This window comes from Typha latifolia, chromosome 11 (assembly GCF_019914945.1).
Source record: "Typha latifolia isolate L0001 chromosome 11, TyphaL0001v2, whole genome shotgun sequence".
In the NCBI taxonomy this organism is placed as follows: Eukaryota; Viridiplantae; Streptophyta; class Magnoliopsida; order Poales; family Typhaceae; genus Typha; species Typha latifolia.
In genome coordinates, this window is record NC_133096.1 from 149436 (window position 1) to 168700 (window position 19265).

General features: G+C 35.1%; 1 protein-coding gene across 1 annotated transcript; it reads right to left on the bottom strand.

Moving 5' to 3' along the window:
* Positions 1-4109: 4109 nt before the first annotated feature.
* Positions 4110-10890, bottom strand: LOC140798322 (OVARIAN TUMOR DOMAIN-containing deubiquitinating enzyme 12). Its single transcript, XM_073152139.1, has 10 exons — positions 10619-10890; positions 8669-8844; positions 8002-8075; positions 7275-7329; positions 7065-7139; positions 6579-6652; positions 6426-6474; positions 5472-5556; positions 4558-4614; positions 4110-4448 (listed from the first exon to the last, which is right to left on the bottom strand). The coding sequence occupies exons 2-10, from the start codon at positions 8834-8836 to the stop codon at positions 4402-4404; spliced, it is 684 nt and encodes a 227-aa protein (XP_073008240.1). The 5' UTR covers positions 8837-8844; positions 10619-10890; the 3' UTR covers positions 4110-4401.
* Between the last annotated feature and the right edge of the window lie 8375 nt (positions 10891-19265).

Below are 19265 nucleotides of genomic sequence, written 5' to 3' on the forward strand. Positions count from 1 at the left end.
CCACGAAAGAAAGGTGAGACTAGTACTTTAAGTGAAAAAAAAGAAAAAGAAAAAGCTAAGCTAAGACGAATCATTTCTCAACCAAATTTAATCTACTTATCAAACCAGGTTGGTTTATTTGATGGTCTGTTAAAAAACCCTCAAATAATTCGCAACCCAATAAAACCCAAGTTGATTCAAATAATTTCCTCAACTTCTTCTTCTAGTCTTGAACAAAAACTCCTCCTTTTTGGAACAAAAACAAGATATTATTTAGATTGTAACTTTTAAATTGACTAAGTCCACGCATGCATCATAATATCTATCATGTATAGGACCTACTTGGGGACAATTACAAGTAGAGCCTCATCTCCTTGTTCATTTGCCGCTTTGATCCTTTATACTTCCATCAATTTCTCCATCTTTTTAGGCTAGGAAATTGACCACCCAACTTCTCAATTTGTCCTTGTTATACGAGTGAGATCAGATCAACCATATGAAACTCCACATCCAATGATTTTAGCAACTCAATTAATCAGTGCCATTAAATTTTAGTCGTTTAACAAACGCCTACTTACTTGATAGAGAATAGATAAATTATATTAACTTATTGACTAAAGGGTAGAGTACAGAGTAAGTAATCCGGCTGTTTAGTTTAGACGTTTTGGGCTGTTGGGCCATAAAAGCCCTTGTTGGCCCACTATAGCCTAGCCCAATAAGTTAATATAATATATATATATAGCTTAAGGGATATTAATTAACTATATATATCTTGGAATAAACTCCATATCCATTAAAAGGCTTGCCATCATGAGGAGTGGCATAAAATTCAAGCATCGATCTCTGTCCCTGGCGCACTCTGTAGGCATAGTAAGGATACCGAGAACGGTCTCAGTCGGTCTTCTCGAGGCATGGCATCCAAATCCTGGAACACCCTTTTGATCCCACCACCTCATGCCCTGAATGGCCCACAACTTGGCCTCCGCCTCCGACCTCCGTCGAGGTGGAAACTGCGGCGTTCTTCTCGAGGGGTTCCGATAGGCTGGAATATATCTTAAATAGTCCTAGCTGGTTGAAGGGGAAACCTGACTCCGACGTCCTTGCAGTTTAATTCTTCGACACACTCTGATAGGGGTGGGGTGTGTTATCTACAAAGAAGCTGTTTCGGTTGACGACTGTATGCATGCCCAAATGAAATAATTAAGTAAAAGGATTCCATGAAGGTACGTAGTAGCTAGCCATATAGAATTTGTATATGTAACTTACACAATTTGGATTTTGGAAACATATTCCATAGGACTGAGTAGGAGGGCTTGGATCAAACCAGAGGTAGATCCTCTGCTCTCTCTCTCTCTCTCTCTCTCTCTGTCACCTTTACCTCCAGGCTCCAGTGAACACATTGGTCTGCTGTATATATGGCTGGCTGGTCCTGTTGCCTAGAAACTCACAAAGTCTATCTCGATCGTCGTGCTCCGAGTTCTGAGATGGTAGCTGAGCACGTACAAAAAAGACATCAAGAATTAACGTACGTATGCCATCAGTAAATGAAGTAAGTAATTTAAGGCAGACGTACAAGGTTAATTAACCATGCACTTAACATAAAATGCTGTTACTGTTGGTAAGAACCCTTGGGTTGAAACCCAGTGCATGCCTGGAGTACACCAATTACTCGAGCAATTTAAAACCATTATTATTATTATTATTATTATTATTATTATTATTACGAGAGACTCAACTCTGAAGCAAGGCAAGATGAAACAAACAGTGTGCACAAATGGTCGACCTTAAATAGGCAAGAGATCAGCTTAATTCGCTTGTTACGTAGAACATGATGAACATTTATGACACAAAACTAAACTAAATAATGCATGCCATCGTGCTTGCTAGTTGACAGCTATCAAATTAATTAACCTCATCGACTCGTTGTTATGTCATCATCAAAGGGAGATGCTTGGGGAACTAATCAATATACTTATCATACTCCCATGCATATATCCACAATCGATCCAGTGAGTACCCAAAAGATCATTAATATATATGCATTACGTGGGAGCTGTAGTACTTCATTCTCTGCACGTATATACGTAGTCCTATTACATCGATCAGATCAGACGATTGGTAATATATAAACAAGAGGTGGGTCCACCATGTGATATTCCTAACACACGGAGGAACACGGGATCTTTCATCCATACTGACGTCCACGTGGCATGCATGTCGAGTATCCAACCACGTCGATAAACTCCACTGGCTACGGCCCCCACAAAACCTCCCAATCAAATTGCTTCTTTATAAGCTGGTGGTGAGAGATGAGAACCACCAAACTCGATCGTTGACCGCATTCATTCATCTTTGCGTCATTAAGTTTGTAGCCAAAGAATGAACGAAGACAAACTAATGCAGATAAATTAAATGTGCCATTTGCATGACAGCTAAACTTTCATCCAACTTCGATATGCTTAAATTAAGGCATAAATAGTTAAAAATATCCAAGAACCTAAATTAATAAATAAATAAATAAATAAATATATGCATGTGTGTGAAAAGAACATCAGCAAACACACGAAAAATTAAGAGCAGACACCAATCTTTGTCATACTAAAAACAAGATGAGCATCCGAATTGAGACAAATAAGATGTGCAGTGGCACCAGCAGCCAGCCTTGTCAATAATTAACCAAGCAACAGTCAGTGAGCAGCAAGTGATAGGGACTTGCCTGCGACCCCCTCCCCCTCCACAACAATGGCATTAGTCCTGATGTTCGTTGCAGCAAAGCTTCCAACCGAACCGATCATTCAAACAGGAGGATCTGCACTGCTGGGCATCCTGGATTTTGTCCTTTGAATCTAACCAACTTAATCCCTCTCTCTTCTGTCACAATCTACCATGAGCTGCCATTAACCCTCACTAAATCAATTCAATTCAATCCATCCATGTCTCTGTGAGACAAGTAATTCTAGGCTATTAATGTGAGGTCAGAATGATTGGACGAGATCATTTGAACAGTAACAGTAAATAAATGCGTACTACTTGCTGATAAGTCAATCACTCCATCTTCAGAAAAAAGAAAGTGTACAAAGGTTCTTGATGGATCTCCCAGTAAATGCTTTATGTGCACAAGGTGATGATTAGCACGATGATGGCTCTCAGAAAAAAAAAAAAAAAAAAAAAGAGGCCCAAATTAATATCAAAGTACATACAGCAGATACTTTGCAATGTATTTAAACAACCAAATCTTCTTTGCAAAATTTGAAAACCTCAGAAGTTGGAAGAGCAATCATATGAAATATGAAATCAAGCGGATCTTCAAGGTCTTGAGTGTTATTTATGCAATTCACTATAGATGATTTCGTATTTATGACACTAGGTATATTAGTGCCTAATAAATATAAAAGATGTATGTCTACTAGTAGACCCTTCAGGAAGACCAAAAAACAAAAACGAAAAAGAGAGAAGAAAAAGAAAGAAAACAATGGATGTGACTATTCGTTGCATCATCAACTGAAAGATGTTATAACAATGGCACTTCTCTGCTCAAGTAAATACCAGCACTTCAGATACTATATAAGTCATTCTGCAGAAGAGAAGAGGCGGTCTTAATTTCTTCCGTAGGACACACCCCACTCTATGCGTATGAATAGAAGCTATATGTTTCTAATTTTCATGAGAAACCAGCTACTGAATTCTAGGAGAGGAACACATTGAGATCAAAGTATCAAACAACAGACTTCACAGTTAAAAAGAACTAAACTACATGGTGATTCTAACTTCTAAAAGAAGTTCAACTAGGAGGTTGAAGGCTAGTTGACTGACATGATCCAGCTAAAGCATTAGAATTCTCATCACATAATACATTAAAGAAAATACGTCTTTACACAATATCAGCCATAAACATAAAGCATAGGACTTATCTAGTCAACTGGGGGTTAGACAGACTGCCAGAGGACTTGAGAATTCAGATAAGTACTTAAGCTAATATGAGATGAGAAACTAGTATAATTACAAAGGAAATTAGCATTAAGAAGGTGAGCTTCAAGGTTGTTCATATCAATGAGAAAAACGAAAACCTATTCAAAATCAAATTTCCATGAAGTCATCAATCCCACGACAACTGTTTTAAAACAACGATATAAGTTAAAAAATATAAAGAATGGAATTAATATCGTCAATATCCAGTACATTAAGCAAAATAATGCATAAGAACAAACAAAAAGACATATATATTGCATAAATGTATATTCACAACACTAATAACCTCCTTGACTCCGTAAGTATATCAATAAGAAGAGGCAGCCCAGTGGATGCTGCTGCTGGACATGCTAGGTCCTGAGAGGGCAAGATGCATACAGTACCCTCATTTCCACTTATCAGAAAGTTGTTTCATTGACCCACCCTGCTCCACCAGTCCACATGAGGCAAGACTTAAAATAACCAGTGCTTCTTTTTAGGCTTATATCTAACTGGAAGATCTACACAACAACAATAACCAAACCTTTACTATCACAAACAAACATTTGTAAGATCAAACAGAACAAAAGTGAAAAAAAATGCAGTATAAAGAATATATCCAATTCTGACCTCGGGCATCATAAATTGAATTGTAGTGAACTTCAGACCAGAAGCTTAGCCATAGTTCTGAATCAAAGAAATGTTGAGTCAAAGTAAAATTTATAAAAGTAGTTAGTGTCAAAATAATGTCCTTATCTATATTATTTGTAATCCACTGAGGATCAATATATACCTGCGTAAACTAAGAACTTATCTTGTATTCTTGTGTTTCACGTCTAATTAGGGTAACAATATAATTATATTGACATGTTTATAGGTTTAGTTTTAGGTAAAATATTCCTTTGAGCAATCAAATCAAGATTTTGATGAATTGTCGTACTAGACTTCAGGCAAGAAGTAAATATGGCATACATATGAGACACGGGGAAAGTATCACAAAAGGTAATCTAATGACATCGTAACCATAGTTAGGTTGGTTTATCAATTCTATTTTACTTTTTTGCAGTTCGCTATGAAAAATCACAGAACTCAAGTGTGAATGCACACTTAGCTCCACATTTAACTATTGTCTGTACATCTTGGATGGCTTTATTATATGCAAACTTTACTAGTAAAAGTTCTTATGTTTTTTTTTTCTGTCTTAAATGCAACAAAAACAATTGATGGCAAACAGGAATCATGAAAAGTAAAAGGAAATAATGAAAACTGTTAATAAATATGAAACAAAAGCTTGGGCATAATTAATCCATTAGCTAAGGCTAGCAGTTGTACTACATCTTACAATTCAATCAGTTGAGAGAACCAAAGAGAGCATGTAATCATACTAAAACATCTAAAATCTTTTCATAACATATCCCACGGCTTTCCACGTCTCTGTCACAATCGACTCTATTTACAGAAAGATGCTGTCATCTATCTCTACCAGTTTCCCGAGGTGTTGGAACATATTTGACCACTAGTTTTAGCTCTTGCTCTAGTATTACCTTTTTGAGGAGCCAGATTTTGTGGAGCAATCTCAACGAAACAGGTATCTCTGAATGAAGTTAGAAGACATATCTTTGCTGCAAACTGCATGAAAACAGCATAACAAGTAAAACTAAAGCAGTTCTTTCTATTGAAATCAAAACTCAAGTCATTGGAAAATCAATCAGTGCAATGGTCTCTAGAACCTTCGCTAGAGAATCATTTAAAATTCTAAAAGACATCTCAGAACATAAAAAAGAAACGGTGGCAGGAAGGAAATGGTGAAAATGAACAATGGTTCAAGAGCGTCATTAATATTTCTATTATAACCTCAGTGATCACATGTTTTAATTACTATAGAATATTGTAACACAGAAAAGGTTATAGAGCATAAAAGTTGCCATACCACCAAATTAGGAATTAATATAGCTGGCAAAAATGAAATTGCAAAGTGTAGGGAACTAATGTGTGATGAATATGTAAGAGCAGGCTTATTAATTCTGCAGCAAATACTTATCCTCAACATACAAAACAGAAAAGTTAATGACAAAAGGAGCTTAATCTCATGAGGAAACAGGAGTGAGAAATTAACAAGAAGGTCCTGTCAGAGACAAGCAAAACTATTTAGAGGTGAATAATTTCCTTCATGAGGAATAAAGACAGTTCAAGATGCTCATTTCATTCCAATTGCATCTTCCTTAAAAGAGTGCAAGAAAGAATTAAGCCTCCTGAATATCGTATGATATTTAGAAAGTAAAATCATCTGAAAGAAGCCATCACCATCTAATGTTTGTCAAAAACTTACATTTTACGGAAACTTATTAAAGTAATTTCAGTGGTTGATACAAGTATAAAGTTTCAGAAAGAAAAAAATGACAGAAAGGTATATACATCAGGTCCCTATATATGCAATTGGACTACTTGTAATGAAGCAGAAACGGGGAGTAATTATAATGACGCAAAAAGTACTGGACCTTGTCAGCTGCTGCTTGTAGTGTAATATGATCGCCCCATTCACCAGATCTGTAAAATGTGATAAATCAGTCATTGATCTTCAAGAATGGAGATCAATCACCTTAAAACACAGTCAGCGATATCAAAAGTCAAAGTTGAGGAAGAAAACATACTTGGCCATTTTCTTGTAGTAGTGCTTGTATTTCATTGGGACATAACCTTCATATAAAGAACGGAAGTCCTTAAGCTGAATAAGAATAAACAGATGTAAATGTAAGAAGATATGCACTACTATTTTTGAGGCCAAAAATAGCATAAAATTAGAAATTTTAATTGCCTAAATTTTGGCCTTCATATTGACTGATGCAAAATAAAGTTGAGTTTCATTTATCCCAGAAGAAAACTACATGCAGATTCAAATTTCACACCCCTGGGCCAAAAGGAAAGGATAGTGATGCTTTATTCTCAATCACTGATAATTCATTTTCCTAAAATCCTTCTTCCTTTTCTAAAAGATAAAAAGGCATTATGTTTAATTACAAATGATTCCAATTGAGGAAGCTTCAAAGCCACTATGGCCTGTAAGATCCCAAAATTTTAGCCTTTATTTTCATCTTAACCCAAGGTATAACAGCAAGTAACTGCAATGCATTGAGTACCTGTTTTACTATCTCCTTTCGGACATGCTTGTGATACTCTGGTGATCTGTACATCTGGTCTGAGAGGGCACGAAACTACAAGACGGAGACATTAACTATAAATGAGTCAACCCATTGATAGCTTGCATCACATGGTCTTCAAATTAGTCTATTATTTATTTATTTATTTTGCACAAAAAGAGTTAGTTAATGCGTTAAAGATTAACAAACCTGGCAATTGCCATCCCCAGAGACCTTCACTTCATATAAGCCATAAGCGTTTAGCCTAACAGAGAAATTGGAAGATCAAAGAAAATTTAGGTATAATTAATCATATTATAGCACTAAAGCAATCACAAGGTTATCAACTTCCAAGTACATGGTTGACGAATACTTCTCTTATAGCAGAATCTATGCAGCATAAACAGGAGTATGGCTTTGCCTATCAGAGAGGTGCTAGTGCATCCTAATTCTGACAAATAGCAAATAAGACTTGCATTTGTTCAAATGCATTTAATCTATACTTGAGGTGTAGAACTTCTATACTTGAACATCTTGCTTATCTTTAACAAATCTTGTGGCAAAGAGGTCTGTCCTTGCACTAAAAACTGAGCATCCAAGAGTACAATTATAATTTCTTTAATACAAAACAACTTAAACTAAATGCAGAAAAGATAACACAAACAGACTATTGATTTCATATGTAGTGGAAGAAACTCTCAGAATGGAAACTGAAGCAGTTTCTTTCTATGCTAGCAGCTGGAAATGGAAAGCGAAGTATATATACTATATAGGCAGAGACAAACAAGTATACTCGTACCAATAGAAGGTGATATAGTACTGACATTCAATTAACATGAAATCTACATAAACGTAGTGTAAAATCCTTGAGTTTGCTACACATCATAAGAAGATTCCAGTCCATGTAAACCAGATATGTTTCATAGAGTAAAAGTACCTATGGAGAAGACGCTGATGATCTACACTGGCATCATTCAAGTTTGGAATAAAGGTGTTAATCCGTGGAACATGCTGCAGAGATGTCATATGGAAAGAAAAATCAAAATGAGCTCAATCACATTAAATAGCAACTAGCAAAGCTACATGAAGTAACAAAAAGGAACTAAATAAAACAATTCAAACATGGATGAAAAAGAGTAAAAGTACATGCAAGAGAGCTGTTAATGTCCAATAATAAATACTAAATAGTATTTGATATAGCACCATTCAGATGGATCCAAGAATTCGTATTATAGGCTAAAATCAGCTTTACTTATCTTCTTGATATCCAACAGAGAAAAATACCCACAAGGTACTTTGCAAATACAAAATGTACAAAATGAGAAACAACTAAGCAACATTTTACCGATACATGACATAGAATTCCAGTGTCTTCTCTAAAACATCTCTGCCATGAAGAGGAATCACTCTAAATTGGCTCATTATCATATTTTCAGCTATAGCCATGTCAATGTATTGACAAGAATTCCAACAAGTGCATATGAAAAGAAATTTTAGCAGCAAGATAAAAGTTACAAGAAGAAGAATCAGATATTGACTACAGCTATTAAATCTCCCAGATACCAACAAGAGAGAACAAAAGAAGCAATACGTAAGTATCTTACTGGAATCGAAGACAAGTTGGAAAGGCGTCTAGCAATTGCACCATCTAAATTGGCATATTCTTCTGAAAGAACAACTGCAATCATCCTATCATCATCTGTTTCACTTTTTTGGCTGCTCAGGGATGTTGAGCTAGATGAGGCGCCTTCGTTCTGAACAACATTAGTCATAATGCAGCCTGGGGAAAATGTTATGTACGTCTTCATTAAGAAGTGATTGAATGCCCTTTCACATAAAAATAAAAAACATGTTGCCTTTCAAGGAAACAAAACCAATCTAGCACAGAAGTTCTGAAAAGATTTTAACTTCATATCTAACAAACATTTCATAAGAAAGAGTAGCTGCATGTATATCCCTAACAAAATATTCCTAAATCCTAATAAATGCATAACTACTTCGTTCCGCACTATATAGAAGTTACAATCTCCCACGTTGATCACAAATATATAAATTACTCCATTTGCACCAAGGTTATACAATCTCCCAACTACTTTTGTTCGAGACTCTAGTTAAGTACCTTTTACAATTTTCTGATTATAACCCCTTAAAAAAATCAATCTTACCATTTCATCTTTTTCTAATCTGCTCTTTCTTTCACTACCCAACATTAAAATGTGGCGCTATCCTGCATAAATCTCGTACTTAATTCAGTATTCTCTTTTCTTGTACTTAGTTCAAAACCCTTCATATTCAGTTATTCACCTTTATCGAGATATATTCTCAATTAAAACTAATCCATCAGAAACGGCACACATGCTTGGATAAAACACAAATGCTTAGTGTAGTAAAACAAGCTTCACAAGACTTTCCAATATGTGCGACAAGATCTGGGACAGAGAGATATTTTTCTTTCATTATTTCATTCCCTTAGAATGTGCAATGGAGTTAAACTGATTTGCTCAAGTAGATAGTCAAAGTTGGACCACTACTGCAACCCATGCTCCATGAACACCATTTTAGCAAAGCCTCCGTCTTCAGCCCTCCTTCATGTAATACCAATCAAAATGCTGGTCTATGTATACAACCATTCAAACAAACCCTTATTTTGAGTCATGTATGAGGGCATCAGGTTTCAGCTCCAGTTAAATATCTTTACTAAGTTTATCCAATACATAATATTATAACCATGGTCTTCAAAGTAATAATGATATGATTTCCAATCTCAAGGTGCACCACTTGAAATTTGGCATATCTTTGAATGAGCATGTGATGACTTTTTAAGTTTTAACTCTAGAATGATCATGCCTATGGGACTTTCCATAAACCAAGATACACAACATTCCAGCATATAAGGTGGCTGGTTCTATCTACATGGTTTTGAGATTTATCTACATTTAAATGGATCACATTCTTCTGACCTAGGCTTCAGTTGAGCAAACATTTATATATTTGGTCCATGAATCGAGATTAATTCGCCCAAGCCCGGAACCTTTACTAAGCCAAATGAGGAGGATTCATTTAGTTTCATTTCTCCAAGTCTCGTAATTGGGATTTCAATTAAATTGGATTGTTTCACAGAATTTCAGCAGTATAGTTGATCAACCTCATTCACCAATAAGGTGCCTACTCTTCAAAGGTAGCTTAACACTTTGCATAAATTTGAGAATCTATTGCTCAACTAGAGTTCTACTACTAGCTCCTGGTAAGTAATCATTGGTTTGTCAGCTTGATTCATTAATTCGATGAAAGGAGTAGTTCATTGTCATCCTTACTTTTCTTCTCCAATAAGAAAGAAAACTTCAATTCGCTGCTCTGAATCAGATTCGATCAGGCACAAATTTCCATGAGCAATGGAAGTTACTCAGATTCTCCGACTGACAAGGAAACCTTTGTTCAAAATCCTACTTTTAATAGCAAAAACTACGATTCAAAACTAGCCATCAGAGATCCGCGATAGGAGAGATCGATTACATATCAAAAGATGATTCCAAGGAGAAGGAAGAGAGACATACCGTCGACGGACGGATTGTAAATAAGATAGAAGGAAAGGGAATCGCGTGATCGGAATTCAAAGATCGAAGCTTTCCTTTCCTTCTTCCCCGATGCGACGTGCCTCTCAGAGATCAGAGAGATAGGAGAAAGGGAAAGAGGAAGGAAGGAAGAAGGAAAGGGAATAAAAATTCAAGATTACATGGAAGATTTCAAAGGAGGGGAGGGGGGAGGGGGGAGGGGGATGAATAGAAGAACGTGGATTTGATGGAGAGACGCACGAACCACGAAAGGTAGAAGATAGCAATTCATTAGTTTGACTTAAAATCTTAAAAAATGTCACAAAAGAGAGGTGTGCACGCGGCGTATTATTAATGGGTAAGTTAGATCGGCTGTTCGGTCGTGCCACGCGGAGGTTTGTTATTTCATGACCAACCCTAGAGAGTTAGCAAATCGTATGCAGCCTAGATTGCAGGAAGTCCGCTACAGTCAACCATTATTTCGCAGCCTCACATTTGTCGGCAAACTACAACTTCCAGTGAGTTTAGAAGATTTTGTAAGCGGTCTGCTTGTAGAGGGGATCTACTGACTCGGGTATGATTAAAAACAAGTTCATCTGATCGACTCTCAAACTCAAGCAACCAATCAGATATCTTTCTTACGATCAAGAAAGTTAGGAGTTTAACTCTAACTCCAAATAATATTCTATAGAAAATTTATTTAATAGTTTAATGACTTAGCTCAATAGTTCGGCTCGGTTGATAGCTCGGTAGTGCGGTTGGCTTAGAGTAGCTGTCGACGGCTTAGAACAAATCTCGGCGGCGATTAGTTCGGAGCAATTGTTTGATGACGTACATGGCTTGAAACATAAACTAGACAGTTTACCATATTAATTAAAAGCTTGGTGGGAGCTTAAATGCCTCTGTATCTAAAAAGAATTGAATCTTTATTCAGCCCATATCTAACTTTTAGGCTTATGAACAATTAAAAAAAACTCTCGAACTCAAGTTAAATTCAAAATTCAAACTCCATAGGTTCGCTAGAATAGTTTTAAGAATAGGAGCAACTCTGTCTGTGTCTCTCTTAACATTATTAATGCTCTTCTAGATCTAAATTGCGCTTAGGCCCAAGACAGAAGAAGTGGGCCGGGTCTTGTCCTTCTGATACCAGTCCCCCACACAATGAATATTTGCTTTAAATAATTCGTTTCCAACCTCGATTCAAGTAGTTTCGATTAACTTCTACAATTTAAAAGATAAAATTCTAATAACAATAGAATATGAGATTCCAGAGTTCAAATTTTATTAAAACTAACTTTAATTTTAGAGTTAAATACATTTCACCCCATTCTATTTATTTATTTTTCACTAAAATCATTTTACCTCTTAAATTTTATTTTGTTTTGACTAAGTTTTGCAACTACTAAAACATTCATCCACTACTCATACTATTCTCCCTCCACCTTTAGATGGGTCAAGATCTAACTTCCGAAATTTTCTATTCTTAAAACAGGTTTGATACATCAGATATTATGGTCTCCCTCAAAACAAATAGGTTGGTATCTATTGCCATAAACAAAGCTAATAAATTGTCAACTCTAGTGCCTTTTCACACACACACACACACACACACATATATATATATATATATGTATGTATGTATACGTGTGTATCAAAGCATTTGCAGCAGTAATGGCTTCCTTTCGGCCTTAATGCGTTGCATCATCCTTTCTGTAGCATATCTCGTATTCACCGGCCCTCATCCCTCAATAACAATGAGAAAGGGAGACTTTTAGTACGAGGAGATGCAAGTCGTCCGTCTGCCACACAAAAAGAAAAAAGAAAATTCTTGCAAACTAAAGCAGTCCACTGCATCAGTGGGTTGTTGGTTAGAACTTCTTTGATGGAGATGGAGATGGTAAAAGATTCATGAGTTGCAAATGTGGCATGATACATTTCAAAGGGTGAACTTGCCAAACATCATTGATTGTTCTCGAGCAATACATTAATTTAACCCTTTTGACCGATCGATGTCCTTTGTTCGCCATTGATTGTTCCAAGGTTCGCATTTCTATCCTGGTAAAAAGTCTCTCGGCAATTTAATCAAAAGGATCGAATACTATTCAAACATAAAAAATTTCTTATCAGTTAAGCATTTTTTATCAGGTTTCATTCTCGCATTTCAATGTTAGAGGTTTCATTTCTCTTTCCAACTTTGTTCCGACTTATATTTCAAAAACCCCCATGCATGCATTGAAAACAATAGACTTTCTATGATGATTCCCAAGGGCATTTCATCTGAAGGAATTAAGTGATGAGATATCTACGTTAAGCTGACATAGGAGCACACTATCGATACTCTACAAATGACCTAATTATGCGTGCTCTATTAGCTAATATTTTAATAACAATCCAAAGTCTTTAATTAGTTTGTGGTAGTTGATGTTGACAAAGATATTGTTATCTTTAGATATCGATCCCAGATTACATTCCACTTCCAAACATGAAATTAACACATAATATATGGTCCCTAACTAGCATTCTTCAAGTTCAATATTGCACCTTTGGTGGCATGAAACATTATAAAGTGGTAAAGCAATTAATGGAGTGGTCTAATTAATTGCTGCTTCATTAGAAAGATCATTGCTACCTTAAGACAATATTATTGTCTTATAAGTCAGTTGCTGTCTTAGAAAGTGGTGATCTACTGTCATATATCAACACACTCTTTTGGCAACAATTATTGGAGGTATATCATACGTACCTAATCTCTGATTGCTGGCAATGATACCATATGTCATCTCTACTAATTAATGCATGCTTAGATGACCATCATCAATAATTTTGGTAGGTAATGTTGCACATTTCTTTATTCCAAACACATCTTCATCAATTGATCTTAATTATTAAGAAGATGAAGACAAAGACAGAAGTTTAGCTCTCATATGGGTAATAGATCTCAATGTGAAACCTCTTGCATTCATTCACGGTTCACCTACCAAGTTTCAAACTTAGAAGGAATCCAATTGATGGATCTCAATCCAGGAGCAGGATTTGTTCTAACTTGCACGGGTTGACTTTGACAATTATTCTAAGTGGAAGGAACCACCACGCGGTCATCCACCTGGCAGTCAACATCCTAGTCAATTTTTTTACATACCTTGCCAATTAGTTAGCATTCCTTACGTCACAATCACATCGCTTAATTTCTTTATTACAAATCCCAAAGTCATAATCTAGATAAATAGAGGAGTTTAGTTGGTTAGCATTCCTCTTCCATATGACCCCCAAAAAAAAATTGAAGTCTCACCAACCAACTTATACTCTTATTACTAAAACCTTACACATATAATACACGTAAGCTGCATGGTAGACACATATACAACTCCTTTTATAATGTTTCACTATAAATTAAAGAGCCTCAAGCCTCCTAGCCCACTGTTTTAAGCTTACCGATTTAAAATAACAAAAGAATATGATTCATGTAAATATTTTATTTATATCCATATAATCGATAAATTATGCATCAATCAAAATTTTATTCATGTAAAGTGTATATCTAGATTTTATGTATCGATATGAAAAACAGATGAAAAGAATTGAATAATTAGTAGGGATGAAAATTAGTATATGTTCCAAAGGATTTGGTTGGAAAAAAATTTCACAGAGTTTTTTTAGTATGTTTTACAAACATTTGAAGAATAGTTTCTAGTATACTTGGAGAAATTATATAAGGACTTTTGACTTAATCTTAATACATCTCTTTTGCATCATTTGGCTCTCCACTTTAAAGTTTTGATCACTGCTTTGGAAGAATCCGTAAGGAAAGGCTATCTACTTCACACCCTAAAGTGCTCTGGAAGATGGAAGCATTAATCTGGAGGGTCACTAAGGTAAGAAATCAATCAGGTAACATAGGCTCAAGCGAGAAAGAACTTATTGATATTAGTAATTGATTGTACTCTTGATAGGCTATATTTGGGGATTTTTCTACAATAAAACTCTATGTATTAAGATTTTCATATTTTTGTATTGATATCTTGCTGTAGATTCGTTTCCTAAATATTTAATTATTTTTTAATTTAGAATAACAATTCTTTATGATATATATATTTAATTTGTTTTATTTATAATAATGAATTCTAGTGTGCATATGTAAATTATGTGAACCCTATGATAATAAAATATATATTAATTATATAAAATATATGCACTCAATTTTATATACTAAATTAAAAAAAAACCTAAATGTATTAAATTACAAAAGACACACACACACACACACACATATATATATATATATATAGTCAATTAAGAATGACATGATTCCATGCATTTCTTTAATTATCATGGTTAACTTCTTCTGATTAGAGACAAAAAGCAATGGATATATATATATTTATTGACTGCCATTAATTTGGTGGGGTTGATAAGTTTAGGATAAAGATGAGGTAACGAAGGCGAACATATTGTGAAAGTAGAGTAGCTAGCAAAGGAGTGGACTCGTTCTTTTAGGAGAAGGACGTACGTGTGGGCATGACATCAATTTTCTTTTGCGTTGTTAGTTGTGGATTGGATAATATCCAGGCAGAGTTATAGATAAGAAGCCAGAACTTGAAGAGGATGTAGAAAAGAGAATATGAATTCGACGCCCACGCCCATGGTATTAATATTATTCATTTAATTGGATCTCCGTGAGCTAAAAACAGGAGGCCATTAATGTTATCATCGTTCGATCGTTTTCCAACTATACGTGTGTGATAATTACGTATATGATATTAATTTACATCAACTTTGCTAATCAAATTAATCTTACGTTCCTTGTACATACCTAAGTACATATATATATATATATATATATATATATATATATTAGCTACCTAATTATTATGTATGATGCCCTTTCAAGAGATCGAAAGAGAGATTCCAATTTCCATACCATTTGAATTTCGCACGCCACCTTCAACTGAGGTAGATTAGATTTGTGATGGATGACATCGGTGCTATCCTGACTTATTAAATATAAATTTTATTTTTTAACTCTTAAGGTAGCAAATGCTATTTTATTACTGCCCTTAGGTTGTCAGCCTTAGTTTTTACTAGGATTTGATTTAGTTACTTTCATTCTCTCTTTCTAGAAGTGGTTTTTTCTCAGACATCATAGGCAATCTCCTCCTCTCCGCTCCCTTTTTCCCTCTTTTTTTTTTTTTTTGACTACTTTCCTTGTTCTACTTTCTATCTTCTCTACTTTTTTTTGTTGTGAGAACTTTCTTTCTTTTCTCGTTGTTATCCTCACTTTTCCCCTTTCCTCCTCTACTCCCTCCTTAGTATTACACATTCTCCTATCTTTTTTGCTCCATTGACTCCCATCTGCCCTCCTAGGGTCTCTATTCTCATCGTCCTCATCTTCCTTACCTCCGGTCGATGAGACACCATCTTCGCCGTCGCTCTTTTGCCTTCACGCTGCTACTGGCTATGCCGCCCCATTCATCTTGCCTCAATTGTTGTCGTTCTGCTTTCATTGCTGCTGCCATTATTATAGCAGTCTCTATCGAATATTGTTTACTATAGATTATTTTTTAATGATGCATTTCATGCACTACCCTAATTTTTAAGGACCATAACAAAGCCATTGGAAGCCTAGTGTTGTGGCATGCTTATATTTACTTTTACTTATCTTCACCCTCTAGTCTTATAATATATTGTGTTGTTAGATCTTCACCAAGTTGTGAGTCTTGTTTAACTTACCTCACATTAATACATTATTTTTCTATATGTTAGGTCTGTAATCTTCTAGTTGAAATCTTGCCAAATACGCTTTTTTTCAAAAATAACTAAATAAATTAGCAAATGCTTATCATCTATAATTCAAGGAGTACATTTAAATGATTTCCTTATGATCTTAATTATATTTAAATTTAGCTTTAGTTTTCATCTCTTTGGAGGAAAGTGTTTTAAATATTTAATAGAGATAATTTCACTTAAACTATCAGACTCATTTTCAATACACTGTCTAAACTTTAAAGTGTATATGAAAATGGACAATGATTTGAAAATGATCTTAAGTGTATAGAATTATCCCATATTCAATATATATATATATATATATGTCCACTCTCCAATATGTTTTCAATATTTACATTGCCCAAATGTCATGCTCACGTACATCCACCAATATCATATATATATATATATATATACTCGCTAATAGGCTCCTAGGGAATTGTTCTAACTATTAAGCGGCCAATCATTTATGAAGTAATAACTTCCTTAATTTAAAATTTTATAAACTTATGTGAAGAATAAAGTTAGATGTTCTTTATTCTTTGTTATAGATTATTTACACTAGAAAAAGTTACATGTCAACTGATTTTCAATTAAGCGGTTAATATTTCATCAATTAGGGGTTGCCAAGTATCCAAATGCATGTAATTCCTATAACCGGAGCTGCAGATGATCGGGTGGGCAGTGAGTACAAAATTTGTTAGACTTTATTAACACGGAGGTCATAGTATTAACTCTAACTCTAAATAATTTTTTTCTAAAAAAGCAACTCTCAACAATGTGATAATTTAGAACAATATCTCAGCAACAGTATTTAGTTCGGAAACGTAAATAATTTAAAGTCTAAACTAAGATTTAGTATTCAAATTGTTGGACTTCTTAAAACAAACAAAAAAAAATCGCTCGACTTCTCAAAACAAGGTAGGCGTTTGGTCCTTGGTCGTGCAAAAACCTGGTTCGGGTTTAGATTAATTATATTCCTATCATTTGACTTTGAGGCTAATAGTCTTTGACTTTCGGTTAATTGTGAGTTCTCAGTTATTTTATTAATAGAAGCTTCGCAACTGGATTCTACTTTATTTTTCCACATTGCCTAATTCCAAAAGATTTAAACTAGTTCTTCACCTACCTTTTGATTTCTGTCTCTTTTACTCTCATTCCCAAAATATTTTTCTCTGATTTAATTTTCTGAACGTAAAATATTGATGGCTCACTTACTTAGGGCGTACTAGAACTTGGACTTTCGATTATTGATAGCTCACAAGGAAAACTCCTAATCTGGATTAATTAGCATGCAAAATTATAATATTATATTGAAAATAATAATATAAAAGATGATTGAGAGCACATATGTATTTCTCTATGCGTTATGCAAACTTTCTTCCACCTTAATTTGCATAGAAACTTGGAAAACAAGGAATGAAAATATTGAACGGTATGGTTGACATCTTGCTAGAAGTCATTGTCTGAAACTAGAAATGTGTGGATTTGGTATTCCTCTGTGCCGGATGTAGCTCTGCTCTCTTCTCCTCAATCTTAGATAATTTTTTCTTACTTTCATTGTCAACGAGTTTTTTCTCTCCCCTTCCCTAACCATTCGGGCTAGGGGTGTCGTGAAACCTTCCTTTGCTTATTTTTCGCCCCCTCTCCCTACTCTTTTCCTTCTAAACTTCTCTCTCTTCTCTTTCTTTTTTCCCCTCATTATCAGCTCATTTGTCTCGCTCTTGTCATCGCCATCCTCTTTCTCATCATCATTGTTTCACCCCTTGTTGTTATTGTTCTTATTTTCAACATCACTGAACTCTTCTTGTTAGATAGCTGCAACTCCTTTATCGTTATCGTTTGTCTTCTATCTCATCATTGTCGCTCCTCCCTAGCTGTTATCGTCTCCCAGCCGTTGTTGTTTGTTGCCTCCCTTCTTGTTATTGTCCGCCCTTTAAGAATTTTTCCAACTAGTCGCCTCGTCATTGTCTATGAATGCTCCCTCATCATCGTTGAGTGTAGCTATCCCTCTCTTGGCAGCAACAATTGATGGTGTGAGATCTTTTATTTTTGGCTCATCGATTAGTCTATCCTTTTTATTCTTTTATATATTAGTATATTGTCGTTTTGTTGATTGGAGATTATTTTTTAATCTTTATAGATCAAAGAGTTGTGTACCTATAATTATTAAATCACGATGGAGCCATAAGCTAATCTTAAGTTATTTATGTCTCTGTATCTACAAGAGCTAACGATTTGTCCATACTGTATTTTGCTAGCATCTTAGAGCTTGATATCTTATTTTTCTATGTCATAATATTTACTCTTGTAATAAGTAAAGAGCTTGCGTTGACGAGCCGTCGCTCTATCTCCCCCCTCTTTGCATCAATGGAATCGATCCCTAAAACACTTTTACTCATAAAAAGAAAAAAAAATATAGAAGAAAAGAAAATGCCGTTATATATAATGCCTTACGTGGGTAATGGATGAAATTAAAACTTTTTACACGGTCTTGGATGTCTCCATAGAAAGCTTACGTGGGAACTAGATGTGCTTTTTCCGTCTAGAACGAATGGAGACACTTGACTGTCATCAAAATCAAATAGTACAGTAAATAATTAGCCTTCCCCACGAGAATCACGCATGTTTTATGTTTATTGAAAAAATTAAGGGTGATTTTGCATAAATAAGTAAGCAAACGCACTACTACTAGCTAGTTGGTGTATACTTTATCGTTACCATTACCATTTTACTTGTGGGTGCCGGTTACCGCCGAGCCGAGCCGATCCTTTTATCTCATCTCATCTCATCTCATCCGGGTCAGGAAGTAGGAACACACTCACGGCTGGCTGGTTCACACCCACTCCAATTTTTTTTTTTCCTTCTCGATCTCTCGGTCAAAGTT

What these genes read in the sequence shown, in the direction of transcription:
- LOC140798322 (XM_073152139.1), bottom strand. Translation starts at nt 8,836, where the DNA reads ATGACTAATGTTGTTCAGAACGAAGGCGCCTCATCTAGCTCAACATCC. An exon ending in AAATCTGGCTCCTCAAAAAG is followed by an intron (nt 4,615 to 5,471) that starts GTAATACTAGAG and finishes TCTTTGATTCAG; the next exon opens with AACTATGGCTAAGCTTCTGG. An exon ending in TTCAATTTATGATGCCCGAG is followed by an intron (nt 4,449 to 4,557) that starts GTCAGAATTGGA and finishes GTTGTTGTGTAG; the next exon opens with ATCTTCCAGTTAGATATAAG.